Here is a 16,224-nt window from a genome sequence, read left to right as displayed (position 1 = left end):
TATTCACTTCAAAAATTAAAAAGCCAATTAAATATTGTAGAAATAAAAACTTTCATTAATTTTCACTAAATGATAAAGACTCCATTAGTTATATTAAGGTAAAGATAAATCCAAGTGTGTTTATTACCTGCCCCTGGAAAAGAATAAGATGAAGAAAAGTGCTGGTTTGGGGAGGTGGGTTCCATTTTCTCCTCGCACCTGCCATCTTGTTCATGGTTCCCAGTTCTTCCTGTGTTGGGCTGTTTCGTTCCAGAGTGCGGAAAAATGCAAACAAGTTTATATTGCCAGTAGTGAAATGGCAGTAGTGGGTGTCCTCCATGCTAGGGACTTTGGAGGTCAGTCAAGAGGAATTGTTTTGGGACTTCTATCATCAGATTCAGTTTTTCTGCTACCGTGTTGCTCTCTCAGTGAAGAATGCTGAGGGCCTGTTACGCATGTGGCATGAAGTGACTGAAAGCATGCAAAACAGAGTCACACGGACCCAGGCTTCTAATCCTCACTTTACCTCTCAGTTCCTGTGTGATCTTGGGCAAGTGACTTAACGTCCCTCAGCCCAAGTTCCTTGTCCGTCGATAGGAATAAGAATAATACCACCAGCGTTACCAGATTTCTATGAGGATTAAGTAAGAGAAAGCATATAACGATCTTGGCACCTTGCCTTGTGCGTAATCAATGCTCAGTAAATATTAGTTGGTAGTGTTAGTGCTATAATAATATTATTACTAACAAAGTTACTTTAATGTTATTATTTTGAGCTGAGAACAAGTTAGAAACCAAAACAATGTTTATGAAGTGCTTGTACCTGGCCCGTAATGGGTTTGATAAATAGACACTGTAAGGTGCAATATGCCTTATACAGATACATAGACACATTATATATGTATACTGTACATTGTAAATATACATATATATTATAAAGAAGAAAAGGAAGGCGAAGCCGCAGAGCTTCTTATAGTTGTAAGCTTAGCACGCATAGTTACCACATTCCTCATAAAATAATAACAATAACAACAGTAATGAAGGTAATACTTATTGGGCGCCTTTCGTGCATCAGGAATTATTCCAAACACTTGATCTGCAGTAGCTCAGTCAATAGTAGTAACCAGGGCTTCCCTGGTGGCGCAGTGGTTGAGAGTCCGCCTGCCGACGCAGGGGACACGGGTTCGTGCCCCGGTCCGGGAGGATCCCACATGCCGCGGAGCAGCTGGGCGCATGAGCCATGGCCGCTGAGCCTGCGCGTCCGGAGCCTGTTCTCCGCAATGGGAGAGGCCACAACAGTGAGAGGCCTGCGTACCGCAAAAAAAATAATAAAATAAAATAGTAGTAACCAAAACCACGTGAGGTGGGTAATGATGTTAGCTCCATTATACATGTAAGAAAACCAAAGCACAGAAACAGTAAATACTCTGAGGTCACACATTTAGGAAGTAGAGTTTAAAAACAGAGTTTGTAACCCAGGTAGTGAGTGGAAGCGTTTTGTATTTGGAGAGTAAGGCACAGGCCAGAACATTAGGACTCCGCGGTAAGAATGGGAGGCTTTTTAAAGGTATTAAACAGAGGTGTGTGCTGTGATCTCATGTACATTTTTGAAGGTTCGCTCTGTGGATATTAACTAGATCTAGAAGAGTCAAAGAGATTACACACCAAAAGTGTGGCCCCCTGAGAGGCCAGAGAGACACAGCTTTGAAGTTTGTTCTATGACTCCAGCGTTACACGGGGCTGCCATGTGGCACCGCTGTCAGAGGCACCTTCCTATTGTCATCTGCTCTGTAAATGGCATCCCATGGAATCCAGCCAAGTGGAGGTCCGGGTGGTGGCCAGGTTCACCTTTGGCGAGTTTGGGTCTCGAGCCAAGGGTAAGGACCAAGGGACAACCTCTGGCCCAGATGATTGCTGATCACCTGCCAAAGTGAAAAGTATATAGGCTCCCCTTGCCAATCCGGGGATCATGGAAGTTTCCACTCAATGGCCAATCATGCCAGTTACCAACAGGAGAGGCCACTGGCAATTTTCATTCAATTCAGAGGAATGACGGAGTTGTAGTAAACGCTGCCAACCTACCAAAGGACGTTTGATGAGTCTACTAAGCTTGTCCTCCTTTTTCCTCTTTTATGAGACTGTCAACAGAAGCTATGATCCAGGGGACAGTGTAATATCGCCCAGGTCATCAGTTCGCTCTCAGAACCATCACATACTTCCTTTGAAATCTTCGGGCAAGTTGAGTTAATGACGAGGATGTGAATGAGCTTTTCAGCCATAGCGTGTCATTAAGCTGTAAGAGCAACTTAGGCGAAAGCATTTTTGTGTTAAATTCAGAACCTACCTCTTTTTACATTTATATGACTAATTCTTTCCTGAGGATCAGAAATAAACTTTTAGGAGAACTAAATGCTAGCTGTGAAAGAAGCAAGTATTTGAGAGAATAAACAAACCTTCGAGTCACGTTGCTGAGGGTCTCCCAGGCCATCCTTTCCTGGCATCTCAGAGATGAAAGTATTTCAGGACAGATGGTTAGTCTCTTCCAGAAAATTTCTGGTCTTAACTTGCTATGTGTGGCAGCCCAGTCCAGTTTTCTAAAAAAATCACCCTGAAAGTTAAGGAATTCCTCCCTCTATTCAACTCACGTCTCCAAGGCTTTAATTTTAACCAGTGTCCTCTTATTTGGCCTTCTTTGGACATGGAGAAGAGCTGGTCAGCATCTTTCACATACAAGGGCCTTTAATCAAATTACTCCTTACTCGCTTTTTCTTCACACTAATAAACAATTCCACTTCCTTTAACCTTTCCACACAGGATTTACCCTCCATCCCTTTAATCATTTTGGTTGGTCTTTCCCTAGACTGTCTCCAGAGGGTCTTTGTTAATCCCTTTCATGTAATTTTAAGAAGTTCTTTTCTCTGAGGAAGTATTGAAATCTTCTCTCGTTTTTGGAGGCATTCAATTCTGATTTTGGTAGTCCTATCCAGTGACTACACCTTGCTAGGTTGAGTTGATTTTTCCTTTCAGCACCTCCAGTTATTTTCATCTGAGTGGGTCACCTTTGGACAGAGTAAACGGCCCAGTTTTCTTAGTTTTTCTGCTTTTATTGCCTTTCTCCCTTCATTATAAATAAAAAGGGAACATCAGAAGGAAGAATGGGAAGAAAGGCAAATTCTAAATAGCAACGATGTGAGTTGTTAGAAGAGAAGTTACATGAATTGTAGAAAAGTAGAATAATAGGGAAATAACGGGCTACTTTTGCTTTCAGGCTGGTTGAGAGACCACCCTGCTTCTATTACCTCGATGAAAAAGCAGAAAAGGCTTCATGGTTTATTATCACTTTCTGTGTGCAGGAGAATTGGAGGGGAGGTGGAATGATAAGTGCATTCATATACTTAAGTTATTTTTCTTGGCTATGTAAATTCATTGCCTTCTCATGCAAAGAGAGGGCGTGTCAGACTGGAAGCAGGTCATTCCCTGTGTCATTCTCTGAGGCTGTTTGAGAAACACAGGGGTTAGTTCTAGGCTTCGAGACCCCCATCCAGAAATCCAGGTCTTAATTCTCTTGTTATCTTATCGTTGGCCTTAGCCACCTCCTGATCCCAGAAGTTTAGGGCAGCCACTCCACGCCTGCTTGGGAAGTGTTTTTCTCACACCATCCCACCTTGTAATTCTCTCCTGCAGAAAGCCTTCTGACTTGGCATTCAAGGAGCCAGATGGGCCAGAAAAAGTTCAGTTTCTCTCTTCTTTACTTCATTTTCTTCCCCCAGCTCAAGGAGTTGGTATTTTTGGTGGCTGGGCATTTTACGTTACACTCCATTTCTTTGGTGACAAGAATAACTTTGTGGTCCATTGAGAACAAGTCGCTGTCACTTGGCCCCTGCTCTCTTCCTCTTATATAATAGAATGACCCTTTTTTCTCCCCCCCACAGCAAGCAGAATGTTGAAGGCTGCAAAGAATCCTTTTTGATAATAAAAATATGATCCTGGAGTGCTGATTTTTTTTTCTTTGCTTTTCCATAAAAGTTTGGACAGTAGTCTTATGGGAAATGTGTCCTGATAATAATAATGATGGGGGCTTCCCTGGTGGCGCAGTGGTTGAGAGTCCGCCTGCCGATGCAGGGGACACGGGTTCGTGCCCCGGTCCAGGAAGATCCCACATGCCGTGGAGCGGCTGGGCCCGTGAGCCATGGCTGCTGAGCCCGTGTGTCCGGAGCCTGTGCTCTGCAACAGGAGAGGCCACAACAGTGAGAGGCCCATGTACCGCAAAAAAAAAAAAATAATGATGATAGCAGCTAATCTCTACTGAGGGCTTACTGGCTGCCACATGGATTTTAATCTTTTCAACAACCTTAAGATAGGCAGTACTAGTATTGTATCTGTTTTACAGATGAGGAAACTTGAGTCACAGAAAGCTTGAATACTTTGGCTCTAATGACCCATCTGGTAAATGTTGAACTTGGGCAGTTTAACCTGCGCGCCATGGGTTTGGCAACTTTGTGACAGCAACTGCTGAACTGGATCCCTAGTGTGTAGGAAGATGCTTAGTAAGAATGAAATCGCAAATATTTACTGAGCTCTTACGCTTTAGGAACTGTTTTAAACACTGTACATGGATGGTCTCATTTAATGCTGACCCAAACCCTATCGGGTCGATGCTGCTGTAATTCTCACCATTTTATTGAGGAAGAATTGAGGCTCAGAGAAGTTAAGCAACTTTCTCAGCGTCACGGAGTGCTTGAGCCATGGAGTCAGAACTCCCACGCAAGAAGTCTGGCTCTAGAACCTGCCAGTTTCACTATAACTATGCTGCTTCCTGTAATACTGAAGATCTTGCTGGGGGCCGGAGGGGCGGTGAGGCTGCTGCAGAAAGACTGGGCCTCTTGTCTGAGACACAAACTGCGTAAGTTCTATATACCCTCAAGTGAAGTGTTTTCCTGGTTAGTTGGCAGGACAGAAACCGCAGCCAGATAGGCCCATTGGCAGTGATTCCAGCAGGAAGCCTGTGTCCTGCTGGGTTTGTCCCACGCGGCTTTGTCGGGCACTTCCTGCCATCTTGTGTTCTTGTCACCGCTATTGGCTTTGGACCCCATAGCTTTCTAACCGATGTTCTTTTTTCTTCTTTTCTCTGGTTCTCTGTTCAGCTCGAGGCTTTTTATTCCATCTTCACCACGGAGCAACAAGACCACGTCAAGTCAGTGGAGTATCTGAGAAATAACTTTCGGCCACAGCAGGGCCTGAACGACAGGGTGGTGTCCAAGTCTGCCGTCCGTGATGCCTGGAACCACGACATGACAGACTTCTTAGAAAACCCACTGGGGACAGAAGCCTCTAAAGGTACATTTGGATTAAGTGCCCTTGCCCAGAGAAAGATTCCTTATCATAAATTACTTTAAATGAAAAGGTGTTCAGAACCGGCCAAGAATTGGAACATGCCGTTAAAAGCACGTTTCTATGCTCAAAGTGATGTCTGGATGACAAGTAGAAGCATTTGTGGGAATAACTTCAGTTAGATACTTTCAGAATTGCCCTTTTGACTAGTAACATATAGTCCTTCTCTCTGTAATTTAACTTTGTAGCATCAACCCTAACTAGTTGATGTCTTAAAGCTTTTTGGTGTCTTACTTTTTAACTGTTTCCCTGTCGTGATCAGGGGTTTGTCTCTGAGCTCAAACATCAGGACCTCAGACTTGCTCCCAACACCCCAATCTGCAGCTTTCTTACTAACTTCCATACCAGCCAAGAAGTCTCCCTCCAGCTCTCCACCCCCACCAGACATCACATGGCCTCTTTTTTTTTTTTTTTTTAATTTATTTTATTTTTGGCTGCATTGGGTCTTTGTTGCTGTGGCGAGCGGGGGCTACTCTTCGTTGCAGCACACAGGCTTCTCATTGCGGTGGCTTCTCTTGTTGTGGCTCACAGGCTTCGGTAGTTGTGGCACGTGGGCTCAGTAGTTGTGGCTCACAGGCTCTAGGTGCGCGGGCTTCAGTAGTTGTGGCGCACGGGCTCTAGGTGCGCGGGCTTCAGTAGTTGTGGCGCACGGGCTTAGTTGCTCTGCGGCACATGGGATCTTCCCAGACCAGGGATCGAATCCATGTCCCCCACACTGGCAGGCGGATTCTTAACCACTGTGCCACCAGGGAAGTCCCAGATGAGGAGTTTACATCAGGAGTGAGTATAATATCTGGTAGCTCAGAATTGCTGACGTTACGACAATTACAAAGTTCTTTCCTAATAAGTGGACTGAACATATGATACATAAGTTGTATAGAGAGGATGCATAGCCCTTCTTACCTAAGGAAGTTGGAGAGGATACTGGTTTTCATTGCATTAAGTTGTCAGAGTGGCCAGGATCTTCCACTGAATGGGCTTTCTCTGAATTTGAGCAGAGCCATGGACCCATCCTTAGATAGAGAGAATCGGTTCTTCATTTTACAAGGTTACAATGATCATGGTGTGTCCATTGCTGACTCTTAAGATGGGTGGATACTAAAATGTTTTGTGAGCTTTCTAGACACAGAGAGAGATGTAGATGCACTCCTCTTTCTTTTTTAAACCTACTATTGGAGTGTCACATACAGAAAAGTGCACACATAATATGCACACGACTTGATTAATTTTCACAAACTGAATATACTTGAGTAACAAACACCCAGATCAAGAAACTGATATCATTTGCTTCCCAGAAGCACTTCCTTTCCTTCACTCCTAGACACTATCCTTTCCCAGGGGTAACTGTGACCATGAATTAGCCTTGCCTCCTGGTCAATTTCATATGAATGGAATCAGTCGGTAAGTCGTCTTCTGTGTCTCGCTTCTTTTGCTTTACACGGGCTTGGAGAGTTATCTGTGCTATTACACGCAGTTGTAGTTTGTTCTTTCTTATGGTTGAATTTCATTGTATGACAGCAGCTGAATTTATTTATCCATTTCAATATACATGAATATATGGATTATTTCCATGTTTTGGTAATTATGAAAGTTCTTGAACATGGCTCTTACTGAGTATGTGGACATATCTCTGTTGGGTATGTACCCAGCAGCAAAATGACTACCGCCTAGAGGACACACATATTTTCAGATCTGGTTAGATACTGCTGAACAGTTTCCCAACATGACTATATGTACCGCTTTACACTTCGGCCAGCAGTGTAAGATAGTTTTCTATTTTTTTAACATTTTTTAAAGGCCTAATTTACATACCATAAAGTTCACTTGTTGTGAATGTACAATTTAAGAATTTTCAATAAATTTATAGTTGTACAGCCATCAGCACATCCACTTTTAGAACACTTTCATCATCCCAGTAAGTTCCTTCGTGCCCATCTGCAATCAATTCTTTCTCCTAACCTCAATTCCAGGCCACCTCTGATTTGCTTTCGTCTTCCACTTGACATAGGGTTTTGAGATGTATACATGTTGTAGCATGTATCAGTAGCTCATTTCCTTTTACTGCTAAATAGTATCCCTATTTGTTTTTTTCAATAACAGCTTTATTGAGATTTAATTCACATACCATAAAGTTCGTTCTTTTAGAGTGTCCACTTCAGTGGTTTTTTATATTCACAAAAGTGTGTACTCATCACTGCTACCTACTTCAGAACATTTTTGTCACCCCCCAAAAGAAATTCCATACTCATTAGCAGTCACTCCTTTTTCTCCTGTCGCTCCTTCTTTCCCAGCTCTAGGCAAACACTAACGTACTTTCTGTCTCTACGGGTTTGCCTGTTGTGGAGATTTCCTATAAATGGAATTGTACAATACGCGGCTTTTTGTCTCTGGCTTCTTTCATTTAGCATCATCTTTTCAAGGTTCATCCATATTTAAGCATGTATCGAATTCCATGCCATTTTATGGCCAAATAAGATACCATTGTATGGATAGACCGCATTTTGCTTATCCATTTATCAATTGATAGATTCCAGTTTCTGGCTCTTACGAATATTGCCGCTATGAACGTTCGTGTTCACATTTTTGTGTGGACATGTATTTTCATTTCTCGTGGATATAAACCTAGGAGTAGAATTGCTGAGTCATAGGGCAACTCTTTGTTTACATTTTTTAAGAGCTGCCAGACTTTTCCCAAAGCAGCTGTACCAGTGTACATTCCCATCGGCATTATCGGAGGCTTCTGATTTCCCCATATCCTCGCCAACACTTGTTACACATCTTTTTTATTTTAGCCATCCTACTAGGTACGAAATAGTATCTCTTTGTAGTTTTGATTTGCACTTCCCTAATGACTCATGATGTCCCTATTTGTTTTTAAATGATGTTCGTATTTGTTTTAAATTTCATAAAACCATGGTGCATGTGACCAAATGCTCCTCCTTATATTCCACAAGAAAATTCAGGTCATTCCATGGCACCAAAGGCGGAAAGCCAGCCACAGACGCTGGCAGTCACCAGGCAGCCCGGTGTGCTTAGGTTATTGACCTTCGAGATCGGAGTAGAAAAGAGCCAGTATAAAAGAAGAGTCCCTTTCTCTTCTCCAGGCATATGCAAAAAAGATATTAGAAAAGGAAGGGTGGTATTCTGTAATCTTCAGGTGATTCAAAAAGAACAAACCCTGTCTGATTGGCATTCTCTAGCTGATATCACTGGAAGCTTTTGGTGCCGAAGAGAGCCATGATTTTGAGCATAGAGCTGTGCATTTATGGGGCTATTGTCACAGAAGAAAGAGAAATTAATTAATTACATAGGGCAGGCATCAGTAAGCTTTTCTGGCTAAGGACCAGGTATTGGGTCATGTGATCTCTTGTTGCAACTACTCAGCTCTGCCACTGTAGCATGAAGGCAGCCGTAGACAATATATAAATAAGTAGGTATAGAAAATGTCTTCTAATAAAACTTTATTTGTAAAAATAGGTGGCAGTCCAGATTTAGCCTGGGGACCATAGTGTACTGACCCCTGCTCTAGGGAATGGCTCAAACTAAGATGGTGGAACCCCATCTGAGGCTTATTTGAAGGTATTTTCACAGCGGCCGTGACTGTGGAAGTGTCCATTGGTCGGTTCTGCTTTTCCATGACACTACAAGATCCTAGGACCAATTAGAGGTTTATTAACTTGGTAACCATTCACTGACCAATCCACCTTAAGACCACTTCATCTTCCACTCCAGAAGTATAAGTGGAGCCTCTGTAGACTGAGCCCCACTTCCGTTGTTCCCTGGCTGTGATCACTGACTAGTGTTCATTGAGCAGCACAGCAGGGGATGCTTGAGTTGATGTGCCCCCACCCTGCCCTTCTGTCAGGATGATCAGACATACTAGAATAGACAAAACAGAATCAAGCCATTCAGTTCCAAGCATGAGATGCATCGCCACATACAACACCGAAAGAAAGGGGGAAAAGTCACCTTAATATTGTATTGTTGCCAAAGAAAGATTTATAATGGATGTCATCCGTAAAAAAATAGAAAGCTTTAGTTTCCAGTAAATGGAAACAATATTTAGGCTTGGTAGATTGTTCGAGGGACATCCAATTCACCACTCTGCCCTTTGTCGGTAAATAACTTAGACAGACTTTTGGATTTAATGCGCTGTCATTTTAGTTATTCTGTAACACATCCCGGGCACATGGAAGAGCATTTCGGTGATTAAGTGCTGAATACTGTCTATTGTGAAGACTTTTGGAACAGTGAACAGAGAAAAATAACTTCCCTTCCAACAACATGAAACATATGGTTTATTAATTTAACAAAACCTGTTCAAACCACAGTGGAATCAAAACCACTTGATCTGATAATTTGATTTGATGGCTTAATTAAAGTGACACTGTATAATGTAATAAAAGCAAAGGAAATGAAGAGGACAGTGGGTGGCCTTTGTCCTCTCCAGTCACCTAAGCCAACGCTGTGGTTTTTGAGAATGGTTTTTGTTTTTGCTGATGGACGGATCTCTTTGTTAGCTGCATTTTCAGCGCTAAAGATTGCTTCCTGTCTTGGTTAAAAGCAGTTTTTAAGGGCATGTACCAGTGTGTGAGAACGCCTAAATAACTAGCCTATTTTAAATCAGAACACATCGAGAAAGACCATCACATTTTCCACCCAAATTAGCAAACAAAGAAGTAAATCCACGATTGCTTTTAAAAGGAGTTTGACATTGAAATCATGGTTTTCTGCTATTTGGGGAGAAAATATTAATGTTCTATTTTCAGTTTAATCATGTTCACTCACCACATTAATGAGCTTGAATTACTTTATCTTAATAAAAGAACCTCTGATATGGAACATTTAATTCCTTTATAGGCAGCTGCCCTCCCAGAAACTCTTCCAGAAAGTTAGTTTGGTACTTTTAGTAACTTCCAACGCAGAAAAGTGCTAAGGAAATCACATTTTTAATGCAGCCGCCATGGAGTGGTTTTGACCTCCTTCTTTTAAAAATAACTCTTACTAGCTATTAATTTTTAACCTTGGGAGTGATTAAGAAAGCAAGCAAAAAGTAGGGCTGTTTTTTTGTGAGACTCTCCAACATCCTGGGTGCTCATGCTTTTAAAGGGCATGCCATGTTCTATCAGACATTTTTACAGGCTCAGATATCCCGTGATGACTAATTTTATGTAAATAGAGAGTTGGTGTAAGTTGCCTTTGATTGGTTGACATAAAGTTGATATTTCATAGACATTTAACATAGCATTAACTACTTTGGGCTCATGTTTTCTAGCCAGTGAGTTTCTTTTCCCGTGTCAGGCATCTTCATCTACATTGAAGCGCTTTCTCTAGGAGCTGTGCCTGGTACACCTATGCTTAAAAAGGCTGCATAGGGGTTTTCACGGGCCAGGTGCTATGCTAGCCTTTTCCGTGCATATACGGTTTATTTAATCCTCAGAACAACCTCAGCCAGGATGCACTTTCCATTTGTCAAATATTTGTTGAGCATCTACTATGAACAAGTTTTAGGCACTAGAAATAAAGCTGAACAAGGGAGAAGAGTCTCTTTCGGAGCTTAAGTTTTAGGGGGAGGAAAGAAAGAAAGCGCTCAGTGATTAAGCTCTTCAGTGTTGTTCTGCAGGTCAAATCAGGTGGTTTGCTAAGAGTGGCAGACATGGTGAGGCCAAGGGGAAGAGAGCTTCCCTGGAGAGGGTGGGTTGGTCTGGATAAGGAGCCAGCCCTGCAAACTTCTGAGAGGGAAAGGTCCTTTTGCAAAGGCCCTGAGGCATGGGAACCCGCAAGAGTGAAGTCTCAGAAGACTTTTCTTGGCAAGGCGTTAAGACTGTGTTCTTATGACAGTGGCCTTTGGAGGAGTCTAAGCAAGGCTATGGAACCATCTGGACAGGTTTTTAGACCCATCACTCTGACTGTTATGTGAAGAATGTTTGCAGAGGACCCGGGGTGGAATCTGTAAGACCCGCAGGAGGCTGATGGAAATATTCTTGGCAGGATGACAGTGGCTGGATGAGGGTGATCCCGGTGGATGTAGAAGTGATCCGTTGGGGATGGATTTTGTAACAGAGCCTCTGAGATCTACTAACACTTTGGATGGAGGATGGGTGGGGGTGAGCAGAGAGAGAAATGCAGTGTTACTGTTTCTCTTTAACAGATGAGTGGTCTGAGATTCAGAGAGAACAGGTGGTCGGTCATCCAGAGCCTCTCAGCCGGGAAATGGTAGAGCTGAGACGTCAACTGAGATCCTCTTCTGTCCAAACACAGCATTCTTTCTATTTTCCAAGGGACTGCCAGCTTCCATATGTATCCACAAGAGGTGGTCTCTGTTTTAAATGTCATCAGGTGGCTTGAGCAACACGGTTTTATTATTATCTTTCTGTGAATGAAGGCGCTTTAAAAGTCCTTGAGGCAACTGGGTGCTCTTCCTAAAGATCAAGTTTATCTTCCTGAAAGGAATCACTGGTCTCTGTCTTTCTCTGCTTGGCTTGCTTTTGGCAGGTTATCTTGGGTCCTCGGGGCAGAGGTTACTGAGGTCTTGATGACAGGGTTAGTCCCTGGGAGGGTCAGTGCACCCACTTAATGTGGATGTTGGGGCCTCCTAGGCTAAGGATGTTGTGCATCCTTGAATCAACAGGACCTAACACAGCACCTAAAATATAGTAGGTATACGGTCATTGTTCATTAAATGAATGAATGGGGAGACAATATAAGGGGCAAGGGGTAAGAATCTAGACTTTGGAGTCAAGCAAACCTGGACTCAAATTCCACGCCAATCATTTACTTCTGCACATCTGTGCTCTAGTTACTATCTAAGCCTCAGTTTCCTTTCTGTAAAATGGAGCTAATAATCACATCCCCTTCCTTGGCTTGTGGCCTTTTAAGTGAGCCAGTATAGAGAACAAATAGTACAGAGCCCGGGACATGGAAAGTACTCTGCAACTAATTGTACTTCCTTGTCTGTAGGTCAGCATTGGCTTTCAGGACAACCTGTTACATGTGACATGATCACTGGAGAACACATTTCAAAACCAGGGGACCACATTCTCTTCCTGGTAGAAATGCGAAGCCAGATTGTCTGAAATAGTTAGAACCTTTCCAGTGAATCCCACGGCCCATAGCATGGTCCACATGTCCTGTCCCCCTCCCCAACCCCACCTTCGTATCCTGCACCTCAGTCCACCAGCCGCACTGCAGTTCCAGCAGCCTCTTCCCTGGAAGGCCCCAGCCTCACCTCTGCGCATCATCCATCCCTTGTCAGCCTTCAAGGCTCAACTCAGTGGTCCTTCCCCATGAAGTTTCCTGGCTGCCTTGGCCCAGACACTGTCGGGGCACCAGTACCTTTCTTTTGTAGCATTCTCAGCGTTGGAATTTTACATTCATTTATGTATTTTTTTTCCCCTAATACCTAACTCTCCCACTACCTTGTAAGCTCATAAAGGGTAAAACTGTTTTTTTTTTTTTTCTCTTTTCTTTGTTGGAGAGAGGGTACAATGCTCACTGTTGGCGCCTTAGTAAATATTGGACTGGAGGGAATGATGATGGTTGGATGGTTGGATGGTTGGATGGATGGATGGATGGATGGATGGATAGATGGATGGATGGATGAAGCTAACCCACACATGCCAGGTGGCCAGGAGGAAAAAAGATTCTTGCTACAAGACTTGGCACAGTTGAGGCATTTATGATCTAGCCCAGGCTAGGTGCTCTAATGGGAGGAGCGAAACCAGGCATTTGGGAGTAGGATTCCCCACCTCTCCCAGTACCTGAAATCAGAGAGGCTCCTAGGATTTGGGAAGCCATCTTCCAAATCCATTTGACCATAAGCCACTTGGATGGAAGTGTTGGTATCAAAGCACCGTGGAGAGAGGGCTTTCCTCTCTGTCCCAAGGAACAGCCACGTTTCCCAACCACTCCACCACTCCTAAAAGCAGAGAAAGGGAAGCGCTGAAAGAGGCAGGCACTGTTGTCAGGAGGCTCCCAGGCAGAACCACGTTATGGCTTGGGACCCGTTGAGCTGATATTGTTAACAGATGCCAGGGCCCGCCTATTGTTTACACACTTTATAAATATCACCTAATTACTTAATCCTCTGTCTCCAGGCAGGTAGGCAGAGTTTGATCTTCAGGGCCGACTTAGGCACCCTCCTATGGCTTCAGCTTTTCTCTGCTCTCCAGGAAAATCTTCCCTGACACTGGGTTTGCTTGTGTGAGCACCATGGTGCTTATGAACTGCAATCTGGAGATTACTAAAGGCCACCAGCATCCCTCCTCCCAGAGGGACACACTTCCCCTTTCTGTCGCCAGCGAATGTTCACGGCCCACGGAGCGGGAAGCTCCGAGATGCTTGCCTGCATCTCCCTGTCCTCAGGGTCATAGGAATCACGGTGGCTGGGAGGCAGACAATTTATCTTCTCCATTCTTCCCACCGATTCTTCTGTAAACCAGCACAGGCTGGTCGAGGTAGTTTTTCTTCAGGTTCAAGGAACATGGGCCGAACCCTTGGCTTTCTTGGGTGCAAGCAATGTTGTGACCTCCCCAGTCCTTGAGACCGTGTGTAAAGGCACAGAGGGGGAGACCATGATGAGGCCTCTGGGGTCATCTGTTTTTCTTCTAAGCACAGCCGGGGGTCATCACAGTTGCCCGCTTCTCTCCTGGGCCCGCTCTGGACTGGTTTTGTGATTCCAAAGCACTGGCTTGGACCGAAATGAGTGTCTGGGCTGTCCCATGTCACATCTGTGCCTGTGTAGGCAAGGTGCCGTCTGTGCATCTGACACTAGGGGCTAACAGGTATCATCTATCAAGTGCACAGAGCCCCCTGGTTTCAATGCAAAGGCTTCCAGGAAGAGAGGAGGCTTCTCCATGAGGAGTGCACTGAGCATCTCAAACTGTTGGTCTTCACCAGCCAGCTAGAAGCCCAGTTCCTCAGACCATAAGGATCCGTATGCCTGGGGTGGCCAGGAGGCCAGGGTGGCTCCGTCCCTCCCAAGTGCGGCACAGGTGATTTCCCACTGAGGCCCACTAGGGGCGCTGCTTATTCGCAGCCTAGTCTCTCCAATTTAAGTGGCAGGCTCCCTGATCTCTTGGGTCCTCTTGACCAAGCCTCAGAGGCACTGCTTGAGGCCAGTCCCCAGGTGTGGAAGATCCTGGAACCATGCCAGAGAGGGCCATCCTTACCAAATGACCCAGGTGCCACATCTAGGGGTTGAAACAACGTTGGCATTTAAACAATGGAGCTCATCCAATGGCCTCACTGAACCAGAACAAGTAAGAGAGGCAGGTGTCAAGGAAGAATCAGAAATTCAAAGCTAGCAAGGTGAATGTCGGGAGACATTAAAAGGAGAACGCTCCTTTTAAATATAGTGGGTCCCTAAGTGATACCTAATTCTAAGAGAAAAATTATTTTAAGGACCAAATTGAAACAAAGGACGTGGGCATCTTGGCCTATTGAGTCACTGTCATCTAGAATCAAGAATTTAAACAAAAGCCTGGCTAAACCCGTCAGTTTGGGTCACTAGTTGATCTCTTTTTTTTTTTTTTAACATATAATCACTTTTTTTACACAGCAGGTTCTTATCAGTCATCAGTTTTATACACATTAGTGTATACATGTCAATCCCAATCGCCCAATTCATCCCACCCCCCACTGCCACTTTCCCCCCTTGGTGTCCAGAACTTTGTTCTCTACATCTGTGTCTCGGTTTCTGCCCTGAAAACCGGTTCATCTGTACCATTTTTCTAGGTTCCACATATATGCGTTAATATACAATATTTGTTTTTCTCTTTCTTACTCACTTCACTCTGTATGACAGTCTCTAGATCCATCCACGCCTCAACAAATGACCCGATTTCCTTCCTTTTTATGGCTGAGTAATATTCCATTTTATATATGTACCACATCTTCTTCATCCATTCGTCTGTCGATGGGCATTTAGGTTGCTTCCGTGACCTGGCTATTGTAAATAGTGCTGCAGTGAACACTGGGGTGCATGTGTCTTTCTGAATTATGGTTTTCTCTGGGTATATGCCCAGTAGTGGGATTGCTAGATCATATGGTAATTCTATTTTTAGTTTTTTAAGGAACCTCCATACTGTTCTCCATAGTGGCTGTATCAATTTACATTCCCACCAACAGTACAAAAGGGTTCCCTTTTCTCCACACCCTGTCCAGCATTTGTTGTTTGTAGATTTTCTGATGATGCCCATTCTAACTGGTGTGAGGTGATACCTCATTGTAGTTTTGATTTGCACTTCTCTAATAATTAGTGATCTTGAGCAGCTTTTCATGAGCTTCTTGGCCATCTGTATGTCTTCTTTGGACAAATGTCTGTTTAGGTCTTCTGCCCACTTTTGGTTTGGGTTGTATGAGCTGTTTATATATTTTGGAGATTAATCCTTTGTCCGTTGATTCGTTTGCAAATATTTTCTTCCATTCTGAGGGTTGTCTTTTTGTCTTGTTTATGGTTTCCTTTGCTGTGCAAAAGCTTTTAAGTTTCATTAGGTCCCATGTGTTTATTTTTGTTTTTATTTCCATTACTCTAGGGGGTGGATCAAAAAAGATCTTGCTGTGATTCGTGTCAAAGAGTGTTCTTGCTATGTTTTCCTCTGAGAGTTTTATAGTGTCCAGTCCTACATTTAGGTCTTTAATCCATTTTGAGTTTATTTTTGTGTATGGTGTTAGGGAGTGTTCTAATTTCATTCTTTTACATATAGCTGTCCAGTTTTCCCAGCACCACTTATTGAAGAGACTGTCTTTTCTCCATTGTATATCCTTGCCTCCATTGTCATAAATTAGTTGACCATAGGTGCGTGGGTTTATCTCTGAGCTTTCTGTCTTGTTCCATTGATCTATGTTTCTGTT

The 16,224-nt window shown here is 43.6% G+C and overlaps 1 protein-coding gene across 3 annotated transcripts in view; it reads left to right on the top strand.

Annotated features, from left to right (window-relative positions):
* Positions 1–16,224, top strand: part of PTPRG (protein tyrosine phosphatase receptor type G) — a 731,192-nt gene that overhangs the window by 585,330 nt on the left and 129,638 nt on the right. For all 3 annotated transcript variants that reach the window (XM_032648680.1, XM_032648681.1, XM_032648679.1), the window contains exon 8: positions 5,124–5,316. In XM_032648680.1, coding sequence (XP_032504571.1) covers positions 5,124–5,316 — 193 coding nt within the window. The remainder of the gene's footprint in view (positions 1–5,123; positions 5,317–16,224) is intronic.

The sequence above is a fragment of the Phocoena sinus genome, chromosome 11, assembly GCF_008692025.1.
Source record: "Phocoena sinus isolate mPhoSin1 chromosome 11, mPhoSin1.pri, whole genome shotgun sequence".
NCBI lineage: Eukaryota > Metazoa > Chordata > Mammalia > Artiodactyla > Phocoenidae > Phocoena > Phocoena sinus.
Note: the sequence above shows the minus strand (reverse complement) of the source record. Positions and strands in the feature narration are given on the sequence as shown.